This window comes from Lupinus angustifolius, chromosome LG15, assembly GCF_001865875.1.
Source record: "Lupinus angustifolius cultivar Tanjil chromosome LG15, LupAngTanjil_v1.0, whole genome shotgun sequence".
Lineage (NCBI taxonomy): Eukaryota > Viridiplantae > Streptophyta > Magnoliopsida > Fabales > Fabaceae > Lupinus > Lupinus angustifolius.
Window position 1 is genome coordinate 6,880,391 of NC_032023.1, and position 22,450 is coordinate 6,902,840.

Consider the following 22,450-nt stretch of genomic DNA (forward strand, 5'->3'; position numbering starts at 1 on the left):
ATAATTGAGTCTATGGCCATCAATGACCAACAGGATCAACACAGTAGAGCTCCCACACGAAGAAGCATGATAGAACTTGCAGGGAATGATGCAATCTTAGCACAAAACAAGCTTTTTCAACAGCAAATGGAAGAAATGACAAAGCAATTGGCAAATATTCCAAAACAGTTGAAGGAAATGCAAGAATCATCATCCAGGAGGCATGTGAATAGATGTGACGCGTGTACACCAGATCATCCTACAAGTAATTGTGAGCCCAAGGAGGAGGAAGTTCAATACATGTCTAATCAGCCAAGGCAAGGTCAGTATCAGAACAACTACTCTCGAGGAGCCAATCAAAATTTCAGCCAACCTTGGAAACAGGATGTCGGACCTTCTTCTAACAGGCCACCACCATTCCAGAACCAACAATATCAACAACCGCCACAAAATCAACAACAATATCAACAACCGCCACAAAATCAGAATTCACAATTGGCGGACACATTGAATCAATTTATGCAGATGTCGATGGCTAACCAGAAGAATACTGATGCATCTATCAGGAATTTGGAGACCCAGGTGGGCCAATTAGCAAAGCAGCTTGCAAACTCTCATAAAGGAGCATTTTCAGCAAATACCGAACCTAATCCGAAGGAGCAGTGCAAAGCAATTACCACACGGAGTGGTAAGATGATAGGTAAAGGTATTGGTGAGAATTTGAGTGAAAAGAATGTGATTGTTGTTGAGGAAAAGATTGAGAGTGAAAAAGAAGAAAGTGAGAAAGAGGTGTTGAAAAATAAAAGTGAGGATGTACATAAGAGTGAGAAAGAGAAAAACAAAGAAAAAGAGAGTGAGATGAAAAACCATGAGAAGAGTGCATTAAAAGCTCCACCTGTGAGAGACTTACCTTATCCACATGTTCCAACAAAAAGAGACAAAGAAAGGCAATTTGCAAGATTTATGGATATATTCAAGAGGCTTCAGATCAATATTCCATTTGCAGAAGCCTTGGAGCAGATGCCTACCTACGCTAAATTCATGAAAGAATTGTTGACAAAGAAGAGAAGATTCATAGAGGAGGAGACTATTGAACTGGATGCTAGCTGCAGTGCTATTATTCAAAAATACATTCCTCTGAAGGCGAAGGATCCTGGAAGCTTCACACTGCCTGTTACTATTGGAAATCTAACACTTGGAAAAGCACTTCTGGACTTAGGAGCTAGTATCAACCTAATGCCACTGTCTATGTTGAGAAGAATTGGTGATTTGGAAGCTAGACCTACCAGAATGTCATTACAGTTAGCAGACAGGTCAGTGAAATATCCACATGGTGTTGTAGAAGATGTGCTGGTGAAAGTAGACAAGTTTATGTTTCCAGCTGATTTTGTGGTCTTGGATATGGAGGAAGATGTCGAGGTCCCTTTGATTTTGGGTAGACCATTCATCAAGACAGCTAGAGTTATGATTGATGTGGATGCAGGTAAACATGGTGTTGTAAATTTCAATGTAAAAATGCTAAACAATAACAAAAATTGTATTCAAATCAATACCAGTAAGTACAAAAATGATATTCTTTTATTAATTGGTAAACTAGAACAATACAAATGTATTCCCTAAGATTACAACCTATTCAATATATTCCCTATGCTACAATCTATACATTGAAAATCCTAAACTCATTACTAATAAAGGTAGTAAATACAAAATTTGACCAATCCTCTCTAAACTAGACAATTTGGTCATCTATGTATTCCTCCACATCAAATTGGACTAAAGCTGGACACTGCTGAATGATCTCCTTCATGAAGTCAGCACATAATAGCCACAATCTTTGTTGTTGTTTTGGCAGGGTTCTACAATTAAAATTAAATAAACATAGAAGTACCTTTACTTGAAATATGAATACTTCACATATAATTGTTTAAGTCATGCGCCATTACCTTTACATGAGTCCATCTGATGTTGTTTGATATAGATATAGGACAGACTTGGGCTCTGTAATTTGCAACCCCGTATACAATAGAAAATATACTTAATTAATAAATAGAAAGTGAAAGTGTACTAATAATCAGAAAGTTAAAATGTGTAGTTCACTTACATAGTGAAGATTTTGTTAGGTATCAGTGGTTACAATACACCTAGAAGGGGGGGGGGTTGAATAGGTGTAGCAGTTAGAATATCCGCTTTTCGAAACTCAACACTAGCTTACAGAATTATCAGAGTATTAACAATATAGCGAATATACAGAATATAGCAATTAATTCTACTATACAAGTTAACCGATTAAATGCAATAAAGAGATAGAGAAAGAAAAATCCTGCAACACGATTTTTATCCTGGTTCGTTTGCTTGTCCACTGCAAACTACATCCAGGCCTCCCGGCTGATTTGGGAGATTTTCTTCACTATAATTGAATCAATGTTTTTACATGCACATCATCCAATTACAACAACTTAGACATTCACAAGAAAATAAAGAACCTTATTCTATGGTTTGACTCCCTTCCTACCGATAAAGAAAACGTTTCTTTCGGTGTAGCCCCAGCTAAGAACCTCTGTTCTTTCCTTATCTAGAACTCTAAGCAATATGAAGATACAACTCAATCTCTTAGGTGATATGACACCTTGAGATTCCCAATGTTACAACAATTTTTTACAACAAAATTCTAGAGTAAACTTAAGCAATTACAAAGCTCTTATATAACAATTAAGGCTTTACTCTAAACACCTAATACAAACTCATGCAATATGACAATGTATTAGTTTCAAAACAGAAGTTACAGAATGTGAAAACTTCACAAAAAGCATCAATAATATGCATGAACATGTGAGATGAATGATGAGAAATATATCATGAAATGCCACTCAATCCTAAAGCATAGAATTCTCTCCTTTCTAAACTCACAAATGCACTAACAACTAGATGCAACAAATATCACGAAAAATGCTCTAACTCTGTAAAAAATGCAACATGCAACTTATGAGATCAGTTCTGAAAACGCAGTTTATAAAGAATCAGTTATGAAGCCCAGTTAATCGATTCAAGCCTTGGTTAATTGATTAACGTTGTTAAAAAACGTAACTGATTCTGTTTTCCAAGCTTTTCAGTTTCAAAAACTTTTCAAACAGTTAGGTTAATCGATTAACGTATTCCTTAATCAATTAACACTGTGTATTTTTAAATACAAAACCTCAAATACGTTATGCACTTAGTTCATACATGTTTAACACTTAGTTTATGCCTAGAATGCACATATACATGTATTTATGTGATGCATGAACATATTATGAATGACATATCTCAAGGATGAAATGATTTAAAAGATTTATGCATATGAGATATGTATTAGGTGACCTAAGCCTTAGACTCAACTTAAACTAGTTTCTAGTCTAAGCCTAGTACCAATCAAAAGACTTAAGCATGTTGATTTGTTGGTGATCTTCAAGCTCTTATTAGCACAAGTTGTCCTCATCAAAACCATGACATATAAAGAGAGCTTTCCAAAGTGTTCCTCTTGACATGCACACTTTCAGATTTCCTTAATAGCGGGATACTTATTCAGATCGTTATGTTTCAAAGAATCCAGATAATATATTTGCTCTACAATCTGATTAATGACAATCAAAATCCAATGTTGCCTAACAAAACATATAAATTAAATTACATACAGTTAGAAAATGTTAAGCACAAAGCTAGTAACCTTGAGGAAGAAGAAGCAATTCTAGACATCACCTTCAGAATCTCCGCAGGTCAATTAACCATGATACATTCCTTGATCGCAAACATCAATTTCAAATCATTTACCATTGGTTGCACATGATTCATGTTATGTTGAACTAAGATATATGAAATCAAGTAGTGAAGAAGTCTATTCTTTATTGATAATGAACCAACCTTTGTTAACTCGCCTTGCACATAGTAACTTGGATCCCTAAGACATGACTTATACATCGTTGTGGAGTTGTAACCATTCCATTTCACATCGTTTCAGTCTCCAAGAGGTGCACCATCACTAGTCAATTCTCCAACCGCCATAAACAAGTCATCATTAATCAAAATCAGCCTCCCTTGCACTAAACTCCAATATCCACCATCCATGTTCTGAAAGTTTGCATTGAACTCCCGAACCAGAGAGGGGTGTATGCTGTCGTTTAACTCCAAAAATATAACAACCCCTTGTACCTCTAGTTGACAAGGAAAATGGAACCCTTGCTCTATCATACATGCCATGTCGACATAACGGATGTATGTAGGCTTTCAACTAACAATTTTAGTTAGCCACTCAGCTTCAAGAGATGGAGTATAGAAGGGGTCCCTGCCTAAAGGATTCTGCCCAAGACCAGATGATGAACCTCCATCATCCTAGTTTCTCACATGCCTAGTTTAGAGAGGAGATCGAATAGCAGTGGTCTTCACTCTTTTATGCCTTCCTTCACTCATATTGACAGAAATATAGGATAGAATAATCGATTAACAAGGAAACCGAGTTAGGGTTTGAAAAGGGGGGGTGAATCTAGGCTAATCGATTTTGAGACGAATTAGTGGGTTAGAGGTTAATATGAAGAAAGGAAATGCAATGGAGTTTCTCGAATTTCACTTAGACAACGAAAAAACAAGATGGATTTGAGAGAAAAAGACAGAGCATACGAGATTAGGGTTTTGACAATCTAAACCTGGAACTGTACTTGAATCTGTTCTATGACTCAATTTAATTGATTAAGCTTTGTGTTAATCGATTAACAGGTTTGAAATTTTAACATGAAAAATCGATTATGCCCTAGTTTAATTGATTAAGTATTTAAAAACTTAAGCCCATGTAATCGATTAAAACACAAAACAATTGATTAAATAAGTCATTATGATAGATTTTAGCACAATTCGGATTAGTCTAAAGGTTTTCTAAGACACTACTAGAAAGAAGTTATCTTGAACACTTAAAGCACACTAAAATATAGCCAAAACACACGAAATCATATACAATCAAGAAAGCATGCATTCACTATCAATAAGTGCGATTATTTAGGATTAATTAGGCATCTAACATACATGCAAATGTTAAACATGATATCGGACAGAATATACAATAAAAAAGTAAGAGAACAAAAGTTGCCTCGATATATGGTTACTTCTTGAGCTTTACCTCATCCTTATCAAGAAACTATAAGGTTGCCATATTTTGAATTTTCCTTAGCCTTTCTTCATGTTCTTGACTCTTGTCTTTCTCTTTTCACATAAAATTTTTATCCTTAGAATGTGCATCCTCAAGAGCACCTACAAAACATTACAAATACATTTCCTCTCCTCTTTTAGAGATAGCTTATCAATATTAAATTTTCATAGGCTTTTCAATTATTGGTCATTGGCCTTAACATAAAGTATGAATTGTTGTAATTTTTTATGATTATAATATCCTAGGAAATATTTCAACATTCAGTTTTGAATCAAACATGCTTAAAAGATCTTATAATAGTTAACAATGACGTGTTTGCATTCAAAAGCATGTAACTGACAAATATATAGTTTTTGGCCTTAAAATGGATTTTTAGGGGATTTTCTAAGAAATGTGGCCTCACTAGGATTTCATTTTAATAACATTACTTGTGTCACTTAGAAGATGATATAACACTTAAAGTTGGAAAAGATACCTCATTACCCTTATAACACAAACTCTCTAACTTCAAGCATTTGACTTTGACAGTTTTGTCTATAAGTGACATTCTCCATTTTCTAGTTGTTAGGTCAATGAAACTTGATCTTCTCACCTATATGTGCCTAGATCATCTGTTGTCCAAGTTTGATTTGATGTCCATATGTCCTTAGGCACACCTACAAAACAATGTTACTTTCCCATTTTGGGTACCCAAATTATGTTGGATCTCTTCTTGTTAGTAACCTTGGGAACATGTCCCTTTTGAATCCATATATGTTGGCCACTATGTACACCATGCATTCTAATGTTGTAAGAAATATAAATATGTCCATGTATGCCATAATAAAAACAAGTAGGTGATTTATGACGCAACTTGTTAGCATATACTACTTGTTTCATGTTAAACTTCCTTTTCTTAGCATACTGGAAACCTAGACCAGATCAATTATTTACATTTCTAGATGCAGCAAGTAATTTATTCAAGTCTTGATCACTTTTGTGAATTTTGCAATTTTTTGTTTTAAGCACAAATTTCCATTTCCCAAAATTTTGCACGTTTCACAAGTAAACGTCTCAATTAACTTAGTAGAATAGTTACAAGTAGCGTTAGAATATATGAGGTCAATAGTTTCATTATCTAATTTTAATTCATCAATATAATTCTGCATTTCAAATATTTTCTTTTCATGTATGAGAATCACTTTTTTCTATCTACATATATTGTAGCCAACTTTTTCAATTCTTCGTGCAACTCGACAAGTCTACCAAATAATTCATTGTAAGCAGGACAATTTTTGAAACTAGAATCAGATTCAGAAGAATGTACCTCATTCGCTTCTTTTTATTCGCATGAGTCGCAAGAAATCTGATTTTTGACCATGAAGCAAAGTTTTGCTGATTCCTCCTCCTCCAACGTGCTAGAAGTCAAGTCCTCTTCGAGAACATCCCACACTATGTATGCTCTCTTTGATTTGAAGTCTCGGGGATTGTTCTTGTCATTTTCAACCTCCTTGTGGTAATTCGGGCATTGGTATCTATCGTGGCACATTTTACTACATTCATGGCAAGTGTAACGATCTTTAGGATTCTTGTCTTTCTTGGTGGAATCTTTTATCTCCTTTTTTTGAAACCTTTGTAGTCCTCCTTTCTTCTTGATAATTTTTTTGAGTTTTCTAATTAGGAGTGACATGGTCTCTTCATCAATATCTAAATTAGAATCTTCTTTGTTGTATCTCTCTTTTTAAATTTTTGATGTTGTGACCTTGAGAGATATGCCATTTTTCTTTTTGTTCAATTCTTCATGTGAAGTCAAATGTCCTAACTCCATTTCGTGTTCTTGGAGGTTGCCAATGAGAGTTGCTAGTGACATCGAATCAAGATCTTGAGACTCAACAATAGCTATCACCTTAGGTTGCCATGCCCTGTCAAGACACATCAACACTTCATTAGTCAACTCACCTTTAGCTATTGAATTGCAATGCGAGTGAATCGTTTTTGCATATTAGCTATTGAATTGTTAGGAAACATGTGAAATAATTCATACTCATGTGTTAATGCATTCAATCTAGCCCGTTTGACCTTACTAATGCCCTCATGAGTCACTTGTAATGTGCTCCACATTTCCTTAGCAATACTACATTGTGAAACCCGAAAGAACTCATTATATGAAAGTGCAAAAGTGATAATGTTTTTAGCTTTCAAATCATATTGTACTTTTCTCTTTTCCTCATTGGTTAAGAGAGTTTTTGGTCTTTCTTTGGTGTCATCATCCACCAAGTATAGTGAAACATAAGGGCCATTTTTTATAGCATCTCAAATATTTGTATCAATAGCCTTGATGAATATTTTCACTCTGACTTTCCATTAGGCGTGCCCCTCGCCACTGATAACCGGAGGGCGATTGATGGATGAGTCATCGCTGCTGAAAGGGTTAGTAGAGTACATACCAACAAATTTCTAGGATCATTGATCTAAGTGATCAAGCTAGGACTGTCGTACTAGCTCTGATACCACTTGTTGGATAACAAGGGCTTACGGTCACCTAGAGGGGGCTGTATAAGTGTTGCTGATCTCAATTGCCGCTTTTCTGGTTAATGATATATTATGAAATGTCATCAATTTAATCGAATATGCTTCACTTTAATTGATTAACAACAATAGTATTTAATTGATTAAGTGTTGGTTTAATCAATTAACCTGATTCTTGTTTTCATTTGTGAGTCCAATTGTAAACTACATCTAGGCCTCCCCTTCTGATCTTGGAAGATTTTTCTTCACTATTGGAAATCAATGTTATACAAACACATTTCAAAAATACAAGACTCCCTCCCTGGTCTTAGAGACTCCAATGGTTTGACCTTCACACTCACTTCTATTGGATACTCAACACTACTTCTAATGGTATTGGCCCAACCACTTCTTTTCCCAACCAAGACTCTTGTGCAAGTGAATACACCACCTAACCGCAACTAGGATTTCCTAACTCTAATCTCTAAAAAGGTGATACTAACACACCTAAAGAATCCAAGAAAATCCTCTATAAAGTTTTCAAGTTGTGTGCACCTAAATGTGTCAATTTTACAATAAAAAACAATACTAAAACCTTCCCATAAATTCTCGACAGATGATTTAGAAAAAGGAGGATATGGAAGATATGAGCATGCTAGTGAAGAAGTTCAGCAAGTTTCTTAAAAGAAACAAAGGCAGTATGGCTGCACAACCAAGACAATTCACCAAGAATAATGAAGTTTCCACTTCAAATTAGAACTTAAATTGTTTTGAATGTGGAAAACCTGGTCATATGAAGATAGAATGTCCTACATTTAAGAAGAATCCTTTCAAGGCAAAACCAGAAAAGAATACCGGTTGACAGGCTTACATTGCATGGGAGGATAATAACTCAAGTTCTACTTCAGACCCAGAAAATGAAGAGCAAGATCATCTCTCTCTAATGGTTTCTCATCATTCTGATGACGAGGACAAAAGTGAAGCTGAACCTTTGGATAGGCCATCATTTTCTAAATTACAAAACGGTTTTAACGAATTGCGTAGTGAATACGTCAAACTCATTAAAATTTGTTTTTAATAAAATAATGAGATTGACGTATTCCAAAATAAACCTTCTTCTTCTTCTTCTTCTTTTCCAAACTGTATTGCTCTTGAAAATAATGTTTCTACTTTGAGTTTTGAACTCAATAGTCTAAACAAGAGTAGTATAAAATTCGATATCATGCTGAAAATGCAAAGACACTCCACCGATCGTAGATGTCTCAGGTTTTCCAAACCTTCTTTATATAAGAAAAAAGGAAGTGCCTAAGAAAATAAATTTTCAAAAACAAAGTATCCATACTCATCATGTTTCTAAATCTCAAACTAGGATACAAAAACATCAACCTATCTGCACTTACAGTAAAAATATGGGCATACACATAATTGGGTGCCCCTAGGACATTGTCCATGGGTAGAGAAAGGTGCTAACCCTATAGGACCCAAATTGAATTAGGTACCTAATATTACTTAACCTGTTTTGCAGGAATATTTGGGACCCACTAGTGATTTCTGGTATTTGGGTAACAGCTGCTCAAAACATATGACATGCAACAAAGGAAAGTTCTCTGTCCTCACTCTAAGGAACAAAGGCTACATCACATATGGTGACAATAATAAAGGAAGAATAATTGGAGTTTGTAGAGTCGGGAAGCCACCTCCTATTACAATAGAAGGAGCTCTATACATTAAGGTGTTGGGTACCAGTAATGTAAGAATACACCTAGGGGGGTGAATAGGTGTCGCAGATCACTAATCCCACTTGTCCGATATTTGCACAGAAAACAAAGTTGTTGCAATTAATCGATTATAAACACGGTTAGTCGATTAAGGACAGTTCTGCTAATCGATTATGATCAGTACGTTAATTGATTATACTAGTTGTTTACTCATTGAAAAATAGTTTTCTTGCTTTGAAAAATAGTGATGAATCTATATCTTTACTATCTTAATATTGATTCGTCATTATCAACAAATTAACAAGAATTAGCAATTAATCACATAATGCAAATTAATTTAGAAAGAAAGTAAAGACAGAAACATAAAGAGATAGAGAAAGAGAAAATGTGCTCGATGATTTTTATCCTGGTTCGTTTGCAATCTAATTACAAACTACATCCAGGCCTCCCAGTTGAACTTAGAGATTTTTGTTCACTACCAGAAATGTAATTCAGTTACAAACACACTTCCAATAATCCTAGCAGAAACTTCTTTCTTGAAACCGTTGAGCCACCAAGCTCGGTTTGACCTCTATCTACGCCACTTGGATACCGCATCGTTCGCGCAATTTGGCCCCAACCGAAACTTTTTCTCGAATCAAGACTCCCTGCCTTGTGAAGACTACTGATTCTCAACTTGTGATGATACCAGATACCATGAGAATTATCGTCAATTTACTGAATTTTTTCGAGTTACTTTGCACAAAAGATTGTGCGGATAACGATACTAAAATCGACTTTCTATAACCCTTGACATAATGATCTCACAAATAGCCCTAAAAATTAGATGTAGAAATCATGCAAGGTATTTCAACTGAATGAAAAGTGTTGGCAATTGAAAAGACTTTCTCTCTTTCCTCCCTCTTTTCACTCTTGAAAATGTATGCAAGAAAAACTTTAAAGAATCAACAATAGCTTCTAAAAAACTTAAGCACACTGAATGTTTGTTTTTCTTTTCTTCCAGTATATTTTTGATTGATTGATTGATGAAAGTGTGAAAAGCTTATTTTAAAAATTGATTTGATTCTGTTTCAAAATAACAGATTTAGTTCATAACTGACTCAACTAATATTAATCGAATAAATGGCAAGTTAATCGATTAACGGGTTTCTTGAAAACATATTTTAAGTTATGGCTTAATCAATTAAAAACTTGCTTAATGATTAATAAGCATAAATCCTGGGAGGATAGCTTCTCTAACTCCATTTAATCGATTACGACTTCCCTTAATCGATTAACGAATTTCACTAGGACTTAATCGATTACCAAATGGGTTAACCAATTAATATTGTTTTAAAAATGTTTTTTCTAACTATATGAATGATCACTCATGTATGCTTAATGCAAATGCATGAGTGTTTATTATCATATATATCTATGTAGATGTTATGCGTCATCCTATATGATTTTCATGTTAGACTTTTTGTGAGTCACTTCCATCATGGGTTTACCTAACCTAAGACTCAATACTAGGCAATCATCTTAGGATTCTAGAATATAAAAAGGCAATCCTAGATTCTATGACGTTGACCTTGAGTTCTTGGTATGTTGTTTGTTGATATATCCAAGTCTTCAAGCTTCCATATAAGACCTTGTCTTCATCAAAACTTCGTAGGTCGGTTATAATGACATCCTTTGACTATTTGCAATTTCATGAGGGACTCAATCAAAACTTACTTAATATAAGTCCACTTTATGACAAAGGGTTCCATGTGGCTTTCTACCCTGACAAGTGCATCATTGATTGTAAGATATCTAAAAACTCTAAACTTTTTGGTAAGAGAATAAATAATATTTGTATGAAATCTTTAAATGATTCTTCTCTTCCCATTAAATGTTTAGCTATTTATGATCATGATGCATGGCCATGGCATAGAAGAATTGCTCATATTCATATGGGTCATTTGAATAAACTGATCAAGAAAGATTTGGTTGTTAGTTTACCCAATATGGAGTTTGTTAAAGACAAATTATGTAGTGCTTGTCCAAAGGGTAAACAACCAAAAACTACATGCAAACCAAAACAAAAGGTTCCTTCTGATAGACCATTGCAGTTACTACACATGGACTTATTTAGTCCCCCTCGAACCAAAAGTTTTCGTAGTAACTACTATGCTCTTGTGATAGTAGACGACTTTCAAGATATATCTGGACTCTATTCTTGGTACATAAGAATGAGGCATTTAATGCCTTTAGAAAATATGCTAAGAGAGATCAAAATGAAAATTCTTTGAAAATAGCTACTATAAGAAGTGATCATGAGGGAGAATTTCGAAATGCTTCTTTTGAGGAATTTTGGGTTGATAATGGTATCACTCGCAATTTCTCCACTCCTAGAACACCACAACAAAGTGATGTTGTAGAGAGAAAGAATAGATCTTTGGAAGAACTAGAACTTACAATGTTAAATGAAACTAATCTCCCAACATATTTTTGGGTTGATGCAGTTAGTACGACATGCTATGTTTCCAACCGAGTCTTAATAAGTCCTATTCTAAATAAAACCCCCTATGAAATTTTCAAAGATAGAACACCAAATATTTATCACTTGCATGTATTTGGCTGCAAATGTTATGTGCTAAATAATGGTAAGAAAAACTTAGGAAAGTTTGATGCAAAAGCCGATGAAGGAATTTTCCTTGGCAATTCTCTTACAAGCAAAGCTTTTCGAATTTTTGATAAGAGAACCATGGCCAAAGAAGAATCCATTCATGTAAGTTTTGTGAATCTAATCCAACCTCGGAAGAAAAATCCATGGTAGATGATGATGACTCTCCTAGATCATCCTTGGAAAATGCCATTAGCGATATTATAGCTGATAAGTGCCAAAAATACCTATTTTTCATACACTTTTCATGGCACTTATCCTATGCAAATCATGAAAAACCAAATTAATACAACACTTTTTAGATGAATTGTCATATTTTGATTGTATATTATTGTCCACCTCTATCCCAAATCTTTGCGTGAAGTTTAGAGGAAAAATGTAGAGAAGAAAAATAATCAAGCAAGGAGGTGCCCGCATAAGCCACTATTGATGCACACATGGCAAGCTAAGTGCTTGACCACAAGCTTAGACCAACAACATGAAGCTGCTCACTAAGCAGCCTAGCATGGACACACAACACCGCCCAGTTGACTTGGCACCAACTTGGCTCGGTCAGGCACAAGCCTTACATGACCAGACTCAAGCATGACACAAGCCAACCTGCTGAAGCAGGCAGCTCAACGTGCACCTTGGAAATGCCCAGTTGGAACCACACACTTGGCCAGAGTAGGACAAGCTGCTCAATTAGGCAGCTAAGCGTGGCCACCTAAGCAGTCAGGCAGGCTGGACCCAACAAAGGGGTCAACTTGACTAAGCCACCAAACAACCATGACATCACACATGACCTCACTTGACAAGGCCTATAAACACCCCTCAGAATAACTCACAATAGCCTGGTGAAATAGCTCATAACTAGGTTTGGTGAGTCAACACCAAGCAGTTGACTAAGCTGCTTGGTCATGGACCAAACCCATGCTGAAGAGTTTAGTGTGCCGAGCGTGGATCAGGAGGGGGCCAGGCGGTCATGATTGCCTATAAATAGAGGCCCTCTCCCACTCTTCAAAGACATTCAATTCATTCCATATTAAATTCCACTTCAATTCTACATTCTTCTTCTTCACTTCTTCTCTCTAGAAATTCTGGTCAAGGTTCTAAGCTTGTTCCAGGTAAATTCTTGTAGTTTTTACTTCTAATTCAAGAGGAGAAAAGGAGATGGTAAATGTGATACACAAACATAATTTTGTAATCTCATTTGGGTCCAAAAACATCTCATCCTTGGATAGATGGCTTATGCTCCTATACATTGATTTAGATTATGGTGTAATTTTATTTCTTTTCCTCATTTGTATCATCTTTTGATTTCAATACATTCAAGTTATTATTTTTGGTTAAGTTTTGATTCTTTGAGAAGTTCTTAATGCAGTTTTAGCTTGATAACCTAAAACTTGATTTAAAGATCCAAAAATGCTTCTTCTTAAAGTGTTGACATGTGAACTAAAAAGTATAACCTACACCTTAGTTCACTTTCCATATCAAGAATCTATTTTAAGCAACTTATGTTCAAGGTTAAATAATGTTAATGAAGCCTGAAGTAGGGTGTGACAACCTACTCCGACGAGTGGCACTTAACTATCATTTAGTGTATTACATAAGGTTTGAAAATCATCTTATCATTCTAGGACACTAGATGACGGATTTAGAAATGATGTGTGGAATTAACCGAAAGTGTAACACATAACTTGTAATGTTTTTCAAAATCATTTGAGTTTAGAAATAATTCCATGTTTCAAACCAATTTTCTCCTCAAGAATTTGTGAATATTATTTTATGTTTCCTTGTTAATATTTTATGCAACATAACTAAAAGATCATCAAAAAAGTTGTTAATCATTATTTTTGCTATAATATGCCTATATGATCTTCTAATGCAATTCCCTTTGGTTCAAGAAAACACAATACTCTACTACAATTGAATCTTGAAAAGAGATGGAAGTGTAACATAGTAAAGTGTTGACTTATAAATTTTATTTGTTGATTAAAAGATTCCTAAAAGCATAAGTTCAAACCCATGGTTTGTAAATTTGTACATAGGAATAATATGCAAAAGAGTGTAATCCAATCAATGGATTGTTACTTGACTAATAAAGAATGATGTATAATAATCTAACCACTTAACATTTACTTTCTACAAATAACATTTACTTTCTGTCATTTACTTTCCGCAACTAATATTTACTTTCAGTCATTTACTTTCCGCAACTAACATTTACTTTCTGTCATTTACTTTCCGCAACTAACATTTACTTCCAGCCATTTACATTTCTGCAACTATCATTTATTTATTGCTTTATTCTTTATTCTTTATACCAACCCTTCGAAAGAAGTGGTACGGTTAACTTCTAATTTTATTCTTTTGTTCCTTTTATTCTTTGATACGAACATTTCATAAGAAATCGTATGGTTAAGTTAAGAAAATGAGACCGACCTTTATGGTATGGTTAAAACAAACCCAAAAAGGGATCAAATAAATAAAGTCACCAAGTAAATAAGTTGTTCATCACTCTAAAATAAAATAAACTTGCAAGGCACTCGAATTACCCTTCAACAAAGTAACACATTTTGTTGTTGACAGTGGATTCCTGCTGCCCATCAAATCCTATTTTCAACAAATTGGCGCCTCTATCGGGGAATTGCTTTTTAGAATTTTTTATATAGTATATTATATCATTAATAATTGTCCATAAAATTTCCTTTACTTTTTGTACAAATTTTAATTTTTAATTTGTATAAAAATGTAAATTACAAAACTTCGTCAATGTTTTTTCTTTTCTTACGATGCTTTCTTTAGATATAGGCAGATTTCCTTTTTGGTGTTTGATTGTAGGAAAATGGATCATCATATGAACATTCATATTTAAATAGACAATTTCATAAAGGAGTTTCAACAGAAGCTCAACAAAGTGCACCAAAAGTTACAAAATTTACCAAAGGTCAGTGGTGTCATGGTTGTTCTAATCAAAGGTCAGTGTGTTTCATCAATAACCACTCAACATATCACCAAAATAAACTGGAGGAAATACTAGAGCAATTCATGCAGACAACCATCAAGCATCAACAAATCACGAATGGTGCTATTAAACATATGGAGAATCAAATCAAACACATAGCCGAACATCATTCAACTATTTCAGAGCATTGCGAAAGTATCACAACCCGATGTGGTAAAATGGTGGGAAAGGTTATAGAAAAAGAAAAAGAAAGAGTAGAAAATAAGAAAAATAAAAAAATGAAAAAAGTATACATAAAAAAATAGATGTACCAGAAACTAGCAAGGTATAAAAAGAAGAAAAACAATACCTGCTAGTTCAAAAAAAAATATCCCATCTCACAGCTCCATCAAAAGCTAAGAAGGAAGAGCAGTTTGCTAGGTTTATGGAAATGTTCAAGTCATTACAAATTAATATTCTATTTTCCGAAGTCTTGGAACGAATGCCCACTTATTCCAAGTTCATGAAAGAACTTCTATAAAAGAAGAGGAGCCATCAGGATAAAAAAGTTATCCAACTTAATGCAACTTGCAGCGCAATCCTTCAAACTAACATCCCTCATAAGCTAAAGACCCAGGAAGTGTGAATGTTCTAGTCACAATTGGGGAAATTACTCTAGGCAAAGCACTCGTTGATCTGGGAGTAAGTGTTAGCTTGATGCCACTTTCTTATTCTTGTAGATTTTGCTGTAATTGACATATCCGAAGATGTGGAAATCCCAATCATTCTGGGACATCCATTCATGATAGTTAGAGTAGAAAATGATGAAATTCAGTTTGATATTTCCAAAGCAATGCATCACCCAAGAGATAAGGGGCATTGTTTTCAGATCGACATTCTTGAAGAAATCTGCTCAGAACAACCTCAACCTGATAACTCTTGGGAGATGCAATAACTCAATCTGGAGCACAGAGAAAAGGAAAAAATGATCAGAAAATTTTCCGATTATCAAATTTTTCCTGAATTAAATCAAGGTGGAGATGATAAAAAAACAAGAACTAGAATTGAAGGAATTACCTTCACATTTAAAGTATGTATTTTTAGAAGGCAACTCCAATAAACCGGTTATCATTAGCATCTTACTTTCCACCTTGGAAGAAAAGAAACTGATACAAGTCTTGGAGAGGCACCAATGGGTGATTGGTTGGACTCTGAAAGATTTAAAAGGAATCAGTTCTTCATATTGCATACACAAATTATGATGGAGGATGACTACAAACTAGTGGCTCAACCACAAATGAGGTTCAATCCGAGAATGAAAGAAGTTGTTCGGAAGGAAGTGGTGAACATGTTAGAAGCTGAAATGATTTACCCCATGTCGGACAACAAATGGGTAAGTCTTGTTCAATTGGTGCCGAAGAAAGGAGGAATAACGGTAATATGAAATGACAACAATGTACTCATTCCAACTAGAGTTGTTACTGGTTGGAGGGTACGTATAGATTACCGTAAACTCAATGCGGCCACCAGAAAAGATCACTCCCCCTGGCCTTCATGGATCAGATGCTAGAAAGATTATTAGGGCGAGCCTTCTACTGTTTCCTAGATGGTTATTCAGGATACAACCAAATTGTTATGGATCCACAAGATCAAGAAAAGACAACATTGACTTGTCCTTTTGGTGTCTACGCCTATAGAAAGATGCCATTTGGATTGTGCAATGCCCTAACTACTTTTCAAAGATGCATGTTAGCATTATTCGTAGACTTAGTGGAGAAATGCACCACGATCTTTATGGGTGATTTTTCAGTATTTGGAGATTCTTTCGATTTATGCCTAAAGAATCTGGAGACAATCTTAGAAAGATGTGTTGAGATCAACCTGGTATTAAATTGAGAAAAATTCCATTTCATGGTCAATGAAGGCATTATTTTGGGGCACAATATTTCAAGGAAAGGAATAGAAGTTGATAAAGAAAAAGTAGAAGTCATAGAGAAGCTTCCACCACCAACAAATGTTAAAGGAATTAGAAGCTTTCTAGGACATGCTGAATTCTACTGCCGCTTTATCAAAGACTTATCCAAAACACCTAAGCTCCTTTGCAATATTCTCCTTAAAGATACTTCTTTTAATTTTGATGAATCCTGTTTAGAACCATTCAAAACTTTAAAAAATTGCTTGGTAACTGCTCCTGTCATAATTGCACCAAACTGGGATCTACCTTTTGAACTGATGTGTGACACTATTGATTGCGAATTTGGTGCAATTTTGGGACAGAGGAGGGAGAAGGTATTCCATGCAATACATTATGCTAGCAAAGTTTTAAATGAGGCACAAGTTAACTATGCCACAACTGAGAAGGAATTGCTAGCTATTGTATTCACATTAGAAAAATTTAGAAGTTATTTGATTTGGGCTAAAAATATTGTTTTACTGATCATGCCACAATCAAATATCTCCTAAAGAAACCTGACTCCAAGCCACGATTAATATGATGGGTGTTACTCTTATAGGAATTTAACTTGGAAATTCGTGACAAAAGTAGGAAAGTTAATCTCGTGGCAGATTTTTTGTCACGATTAATGAATGAAGATGTCACGAAAGGAGATAGAGAAATAACTGAGTCATTTCCGGATGAAAAACTATTTCTCATTCAAGACCGACCATGGTTTCTGATATAGTCAACTACAAAGCCTCAAGAATTATTCCTGATCATTTCCACTATAAGCAAAAGCGGAAATTTCTCAAGGAAGTCAACCATTACGTCTGGGACGAGCCATATTTATTCAAAGAAGGAACTGACAACATAACTCGAAGATGTGTTGATTCAAAGGAGGCTAAGAAAATTTTATAGCATTGCCATAATGCAACTTATGGAGGACACTATAATGGAGAAAGAACTGCTGCGAAAGTCCTCCAATCTAGTTTTTATGGCTCTCTAGTTTTAAAGATGCAATTTTTTTTTTCAAAAAAGCGATGCATGCCAAAGATCTGGCGGGATTGGGAAAAGAAATGAAATGCCCTTGCAAAATATTTTGGAAATATAAATTTTTGACTATTGGGGCATTGATTTCATGGGCCCTTTCCCATCATCATTTTCAAATGAATATATCTTGGTGGTTGTTGATTATGTTTCTAGGTGGGTAGAAGAATTAGCAACACCAAAAGCCCATGGAAAAACATTTATAAAATATTTGAAAAAAAAATACTTTTACCCGCTTTGGAACATCAAGAGTACTCATAAGTAATGGGGGATCTCATTTTCTAAACTCCCAATTACGCAAGGTTTTGGAATTTTATAATATTAGACATAAGGTTGCATCACCTTATCACCCATAAACCAATGGACAAGATGAAGTATCCAACAGAGAATTGAAAATAATTTTAGAAAAAAAGTCTCTTCCTCAAGGAAAGATTGGTCACAAAAGTTGGATGATACTTTATGGGCATATAGAACAACATTTAAATCACCAATAGGCCAAACTCCATACCAACTAGTTTATGGAAAATCTTGTCATTTACCAGTTGAATTGGAGCATAAAGCCTATTGGGTACTTATGTTTTTAAACTTTGATTTGAATGATGTAGGAACAAAAAGAAAGAATCAATAATATCAATTAGAGGAAATGAGGTTCCAAACTTATGAATCTTCAAGATTGTATAAAGAAAAAGCTAAAAATTACAATGACTCCAAAATTCGAAGAAAATATTTTTACAATGGTCAAAAGGTACTTTTGTTCAATTCAAGATTGAAACTGCTTCCGGGAAAATGCAAGACCATATGGTCAGGGCCATTTGTGATAAAAAATGTTAAGGAATATGGAGCATCGATTGGAAGATCCAAAGTCTCAAACGATTTGGACAGAGGTTAAAACCATACTTCGGTGACGAATCAAACTCCATCATCAGAATTGCATCAGAATAACCTCTACAGCTGAAACAGGCGTCAAGCTATTGATGATAAAGAAGCGCTTACTGGGAGGCAACCCAATGGTTGGTTAGTTATATTCTTCCTTGTTTTTAGTTTTAGTTTGAATTATGTTGAGTGATTTAATTTGTTTGCAAATATTGTTTGTTAGTTTAGTTATGTTTAATTTTCCATATTCATCAAACATCTCCTTTCACAAATAATTTTTTCATTGGCTTGAGGATAAGCCATAATTTAAAGAGGGGGAACATGGTTGATGATAATGTGAAAATTATAAAAAAAAACCTATTAATTTTTTAGAATGTACATTTATTTAAGAAAGTAATTTGTTTGTCATAAAAAACTCAAAAAGTTTTCAAAATCGAATTAAAGTGGCTAAATGAATTAAATTGACAAAGGTTGCATGATTAAAAAAATTGCTAAGGCATACTTTTAAGCTTCATTGAGCAAAATGAGATATAAGCCTTAAACGTTTTCGTGAAAATATAACATAATGTCATAACAAGAAATTTTTGTGCAAATGGAATTTTAGATTCGTATAACATTATTGTTGCAAACAACTTCTCAAAATAAAAGTGTAAATCCAAATCAAGTGAGAGAGTGAGTCAAACACATGTGAAAAAGAGTGAAATCAACATTTGTTTTGTCTAATTAAACTTGTTTTGGTCTCTAGTTCTCTCAATTGCATAAGATTGATAGGAAAGGATCAAGGCATGTTTATTCTTTAGTTGAACCAAAATGGCCAAAAAGTCTAACAAAAAATAGGATCATCCTCTGATAAGCCCCTTTGAGTTAAACAAAATGATTTTTTTTTTCAAACAAACCCATGAACAAAGAGAGGATAAATTTTTAAAGTGTTTGAAAATGAATAAGTTGGGGGGAAATTGGTAGGCTCAGCTTCTTGAAAAGGAAAAGTGAAAAAGATTTTTCAATCTCTTTACAAAATCAACAAAAGTTGTAACATAAAACGGAGAAACAAAAAGAGATTGAAAAATACAATGAAAAAGCCAAAAAGAGCCAAGGTTCAAAAGCTAAGAGGTTGGAAAAAGAAATTATGGAAAAAGGAGTAGTAAAAGTGCTTCATAGAAAATTTTTGAAATTTTTTGCTCTCTTGAAATAGATTTTCTTATCCAAGAAAAACCATTATTTTTTCATGCCTAGCCTCATTACAACAAAAAATAAGTCCTTAGTGATCCTTGACTAAATATGAAATTTAAGAGAATAGGTAAGACAAAGACCAAGTTTACATTCAAATGGTTGAATATTGAGTGAAACACTTACATCCCTTGAAAAGTTCTATCTTTGAACTTGTGTGCACAACAAACACTTTTTGATTGAAAATTATTCGGTTTGATTTTGTTACACAAATTTTGATGAACATAAGCATGAAAAATAATGTTTGAAGCATTATGTGTGAATTTCACAAATCTTGAAAAATGTCATTGAAAGTTTTTAGCATGCTTAAGGAAAATTCGAGATCATGTCAATTTAATCATAAAAATTAGCCAATGTGATTTGGATGTTCGTTACCATTTATTTAAGGACAAACAAAGTCTTAAGTTGGGGGATTTGATAAGTGCCAAATATACCTAATTTTCATACACTTTTCATAAATTGGTATATTTTGATTGTATATTTTTAGATAAATTGTCATATTTTGATTTGATAAAACCACCTTAATTCAATAATTTTTAGATAAATTGTCATATTTTGATTGTATATTTTTATCCACCTCTTTTCCAAGTCTTTGTGTGAAGTTTCTAGGAAAAATGAAGAGAATAAAAAAAAATCAAGAAATAGTCAAGCAAAGAGGTGTCCACATAAGCCACTATTGATGTACACATGACAAGTTAAGTGCTTGACACAAGCATGGACCAACAACATGAAGCTGCTCACTAAGAAGCTTGGCGTGGACACACAACATCACCCAACTGACCTGACACCAACTTGGCTCAGTCAGGCACAAGCCTTACACGGTCAGACTCAAGCATGACATAAGCCAACCTACTGAAGTAGACAACTTAGTGTGCACCTTGGGACCACTCAGCTGGAACCACACACCTGGCTAGAGCAGGACAAGCTGCTCAAGCAGGCAGCTCCGCGTGGCCACCTAAGCACCCAAGCAGGCTCGACCCAGCAAATGGGTCAACTTAACTTAGCCACCAAGCAACCATGACATCACGTATGACCTCACTTGCCAAGGTCTCTCAACACTTTTCAGAATAGCTCACAATAGTCTGGTCAAGTGGCTCACAACTAGCTTTGATGAGTCAACACCAAAAAGCTGACTAAGCTGCTTGGTCATGGAACAAACCCATGCTGAAGGGTTTGGTGCGCCCAATGTGGATCAGGAGGGGGCCAAGCAGTCACTGTTGCCTATAAATAGAGGCCTTCTCCCACTCTTCAAAGACATTCAATTCATTCCATATTCAATTCCACTTCAATTCTACACTCTTCTTCTTTACTTCTTTTCTCTATAAATTATGGCCACAGTTCTAAGCTTGATCTTGGTAAATTCTTGTAATTTTTACTTAGAATTCAAGAGGAGAAAAGGAGATGGCAACCGTGATACAAAAACATAATTTTGTAATCTCATTTGGGTCTAAAAGCATTTCATCCTTGGATAGATGGCTTAGACTCCTATACATTGATTTGGATTTTGGTGTAATGTTATTTATCTTCCTCATTTGTATCATCTTTTGATTTCAATACATTCAAGTTTCTATTTTTGGTTAATTTTTTATTCTTGGCGAAGTTCTTAATGCAGTTAAGAAATTCTTAATGCGGTTTTAGCTTGATCACCTAAAACTTGATTTAAAGATCCTAAAATGCTTTTTCGCAAAGTGTTGACAAGTGAACTAAAAAGTATAACCTACACCTTAGTTCACTTGCCATATCAAGCATCTATTTTAAGCAACTTATGTTCAAGACTAAATAATGTTAATGGAGCCTGAAGTAGGGTGTAACACATGTTTTTCTGAACACGTTTAATTAAGTAATTAGTTGTTAATGAATTAATTATAGAAATTAATAAGTAATGTTTTAGGCTAAACCTCATTTGAGTTTTAGTCCTGTATTATAATATTCTTGCTTGCCCTATTTTTTCAAGATTTTTGGAGAATTAACGTTTCTGATACGATTTCGGGTCGTTTTATCGAGTTTTCACCCAGTTTTTGAGTTCCGTAACTCTTCTCTAGGTTTTTTTCACCTCGAAATTCAAGTTTCAACGTTTGGGGCAAAAAATCTAAATCGATAGATCGTATATTTCCGGACGAAGTTACCCGGTAATACTTGGGTACAACTTCAATTGTGAAATCACGTCGCATCAATCAAGTCGGAGTATTAATCACATCATGGGTCAATGGCTTGTTTCATAATCCCCTAAATCACTCACCAAATCTCCTCACTCCATCACCATTAGACACATCACCTAAGCTAGCCTAAAGCTTGATTGCCTCTCATTAATTTTCAGATTTGAGAGAGTGTGAAGCTCTCCTATAAATACCTCACCCCATCCTCTCATTATTACACTAATTATCCTAAAGAAAGTTAAGGTATTCTTTCTCTTTTTCTCTTCTCCATTTTTCTCCAC

At 34.6% G+C, this 22,450-nt stretch overlaps 1 protein-coding gene across 1 annotated transcript; it reads left to right on the forward strand.

The window, feature by feature from the left end:
* On the forward strand, positions 13-15,885 carry LOC109327675. Its single transcript, XM_019560841.1, has 3 exons — positions 13-757; positions 986-1,462; positions 15,671-15,885. The coding sequence occupies exons 1-3, from the start codon at positions 13-15 to the stop codon at positions 15,883-15,885; spliced, it is 1,437 nt and encodes a 478-aa protein (XP_019416386.1).

Excerpts from the sequence above, each read along its gene's own strand:
- LOC109327675 (XM_019560841.1), top strand. The coding sequence starts at position 13 with ATGGCCATCAATGACCAACAGGATCAACACAGTAGAGCTCCCACACGA. Across the intron at positions 758-985 it reads TGAGAGTGAAAAAGAAGAAA|AAGCCTTGGAGCAGATGCCT; the intron begins GTGAGAAAGAGG and ends TTCCATTTGCAG. Across the intron at positions 1,463-15,670 it reads TATGATTGATGTGGATGCAG|ATTTTGCTGTAATTGACATA; the intron begins GTAAACATGGTG and ends TTATTCTTGTAG.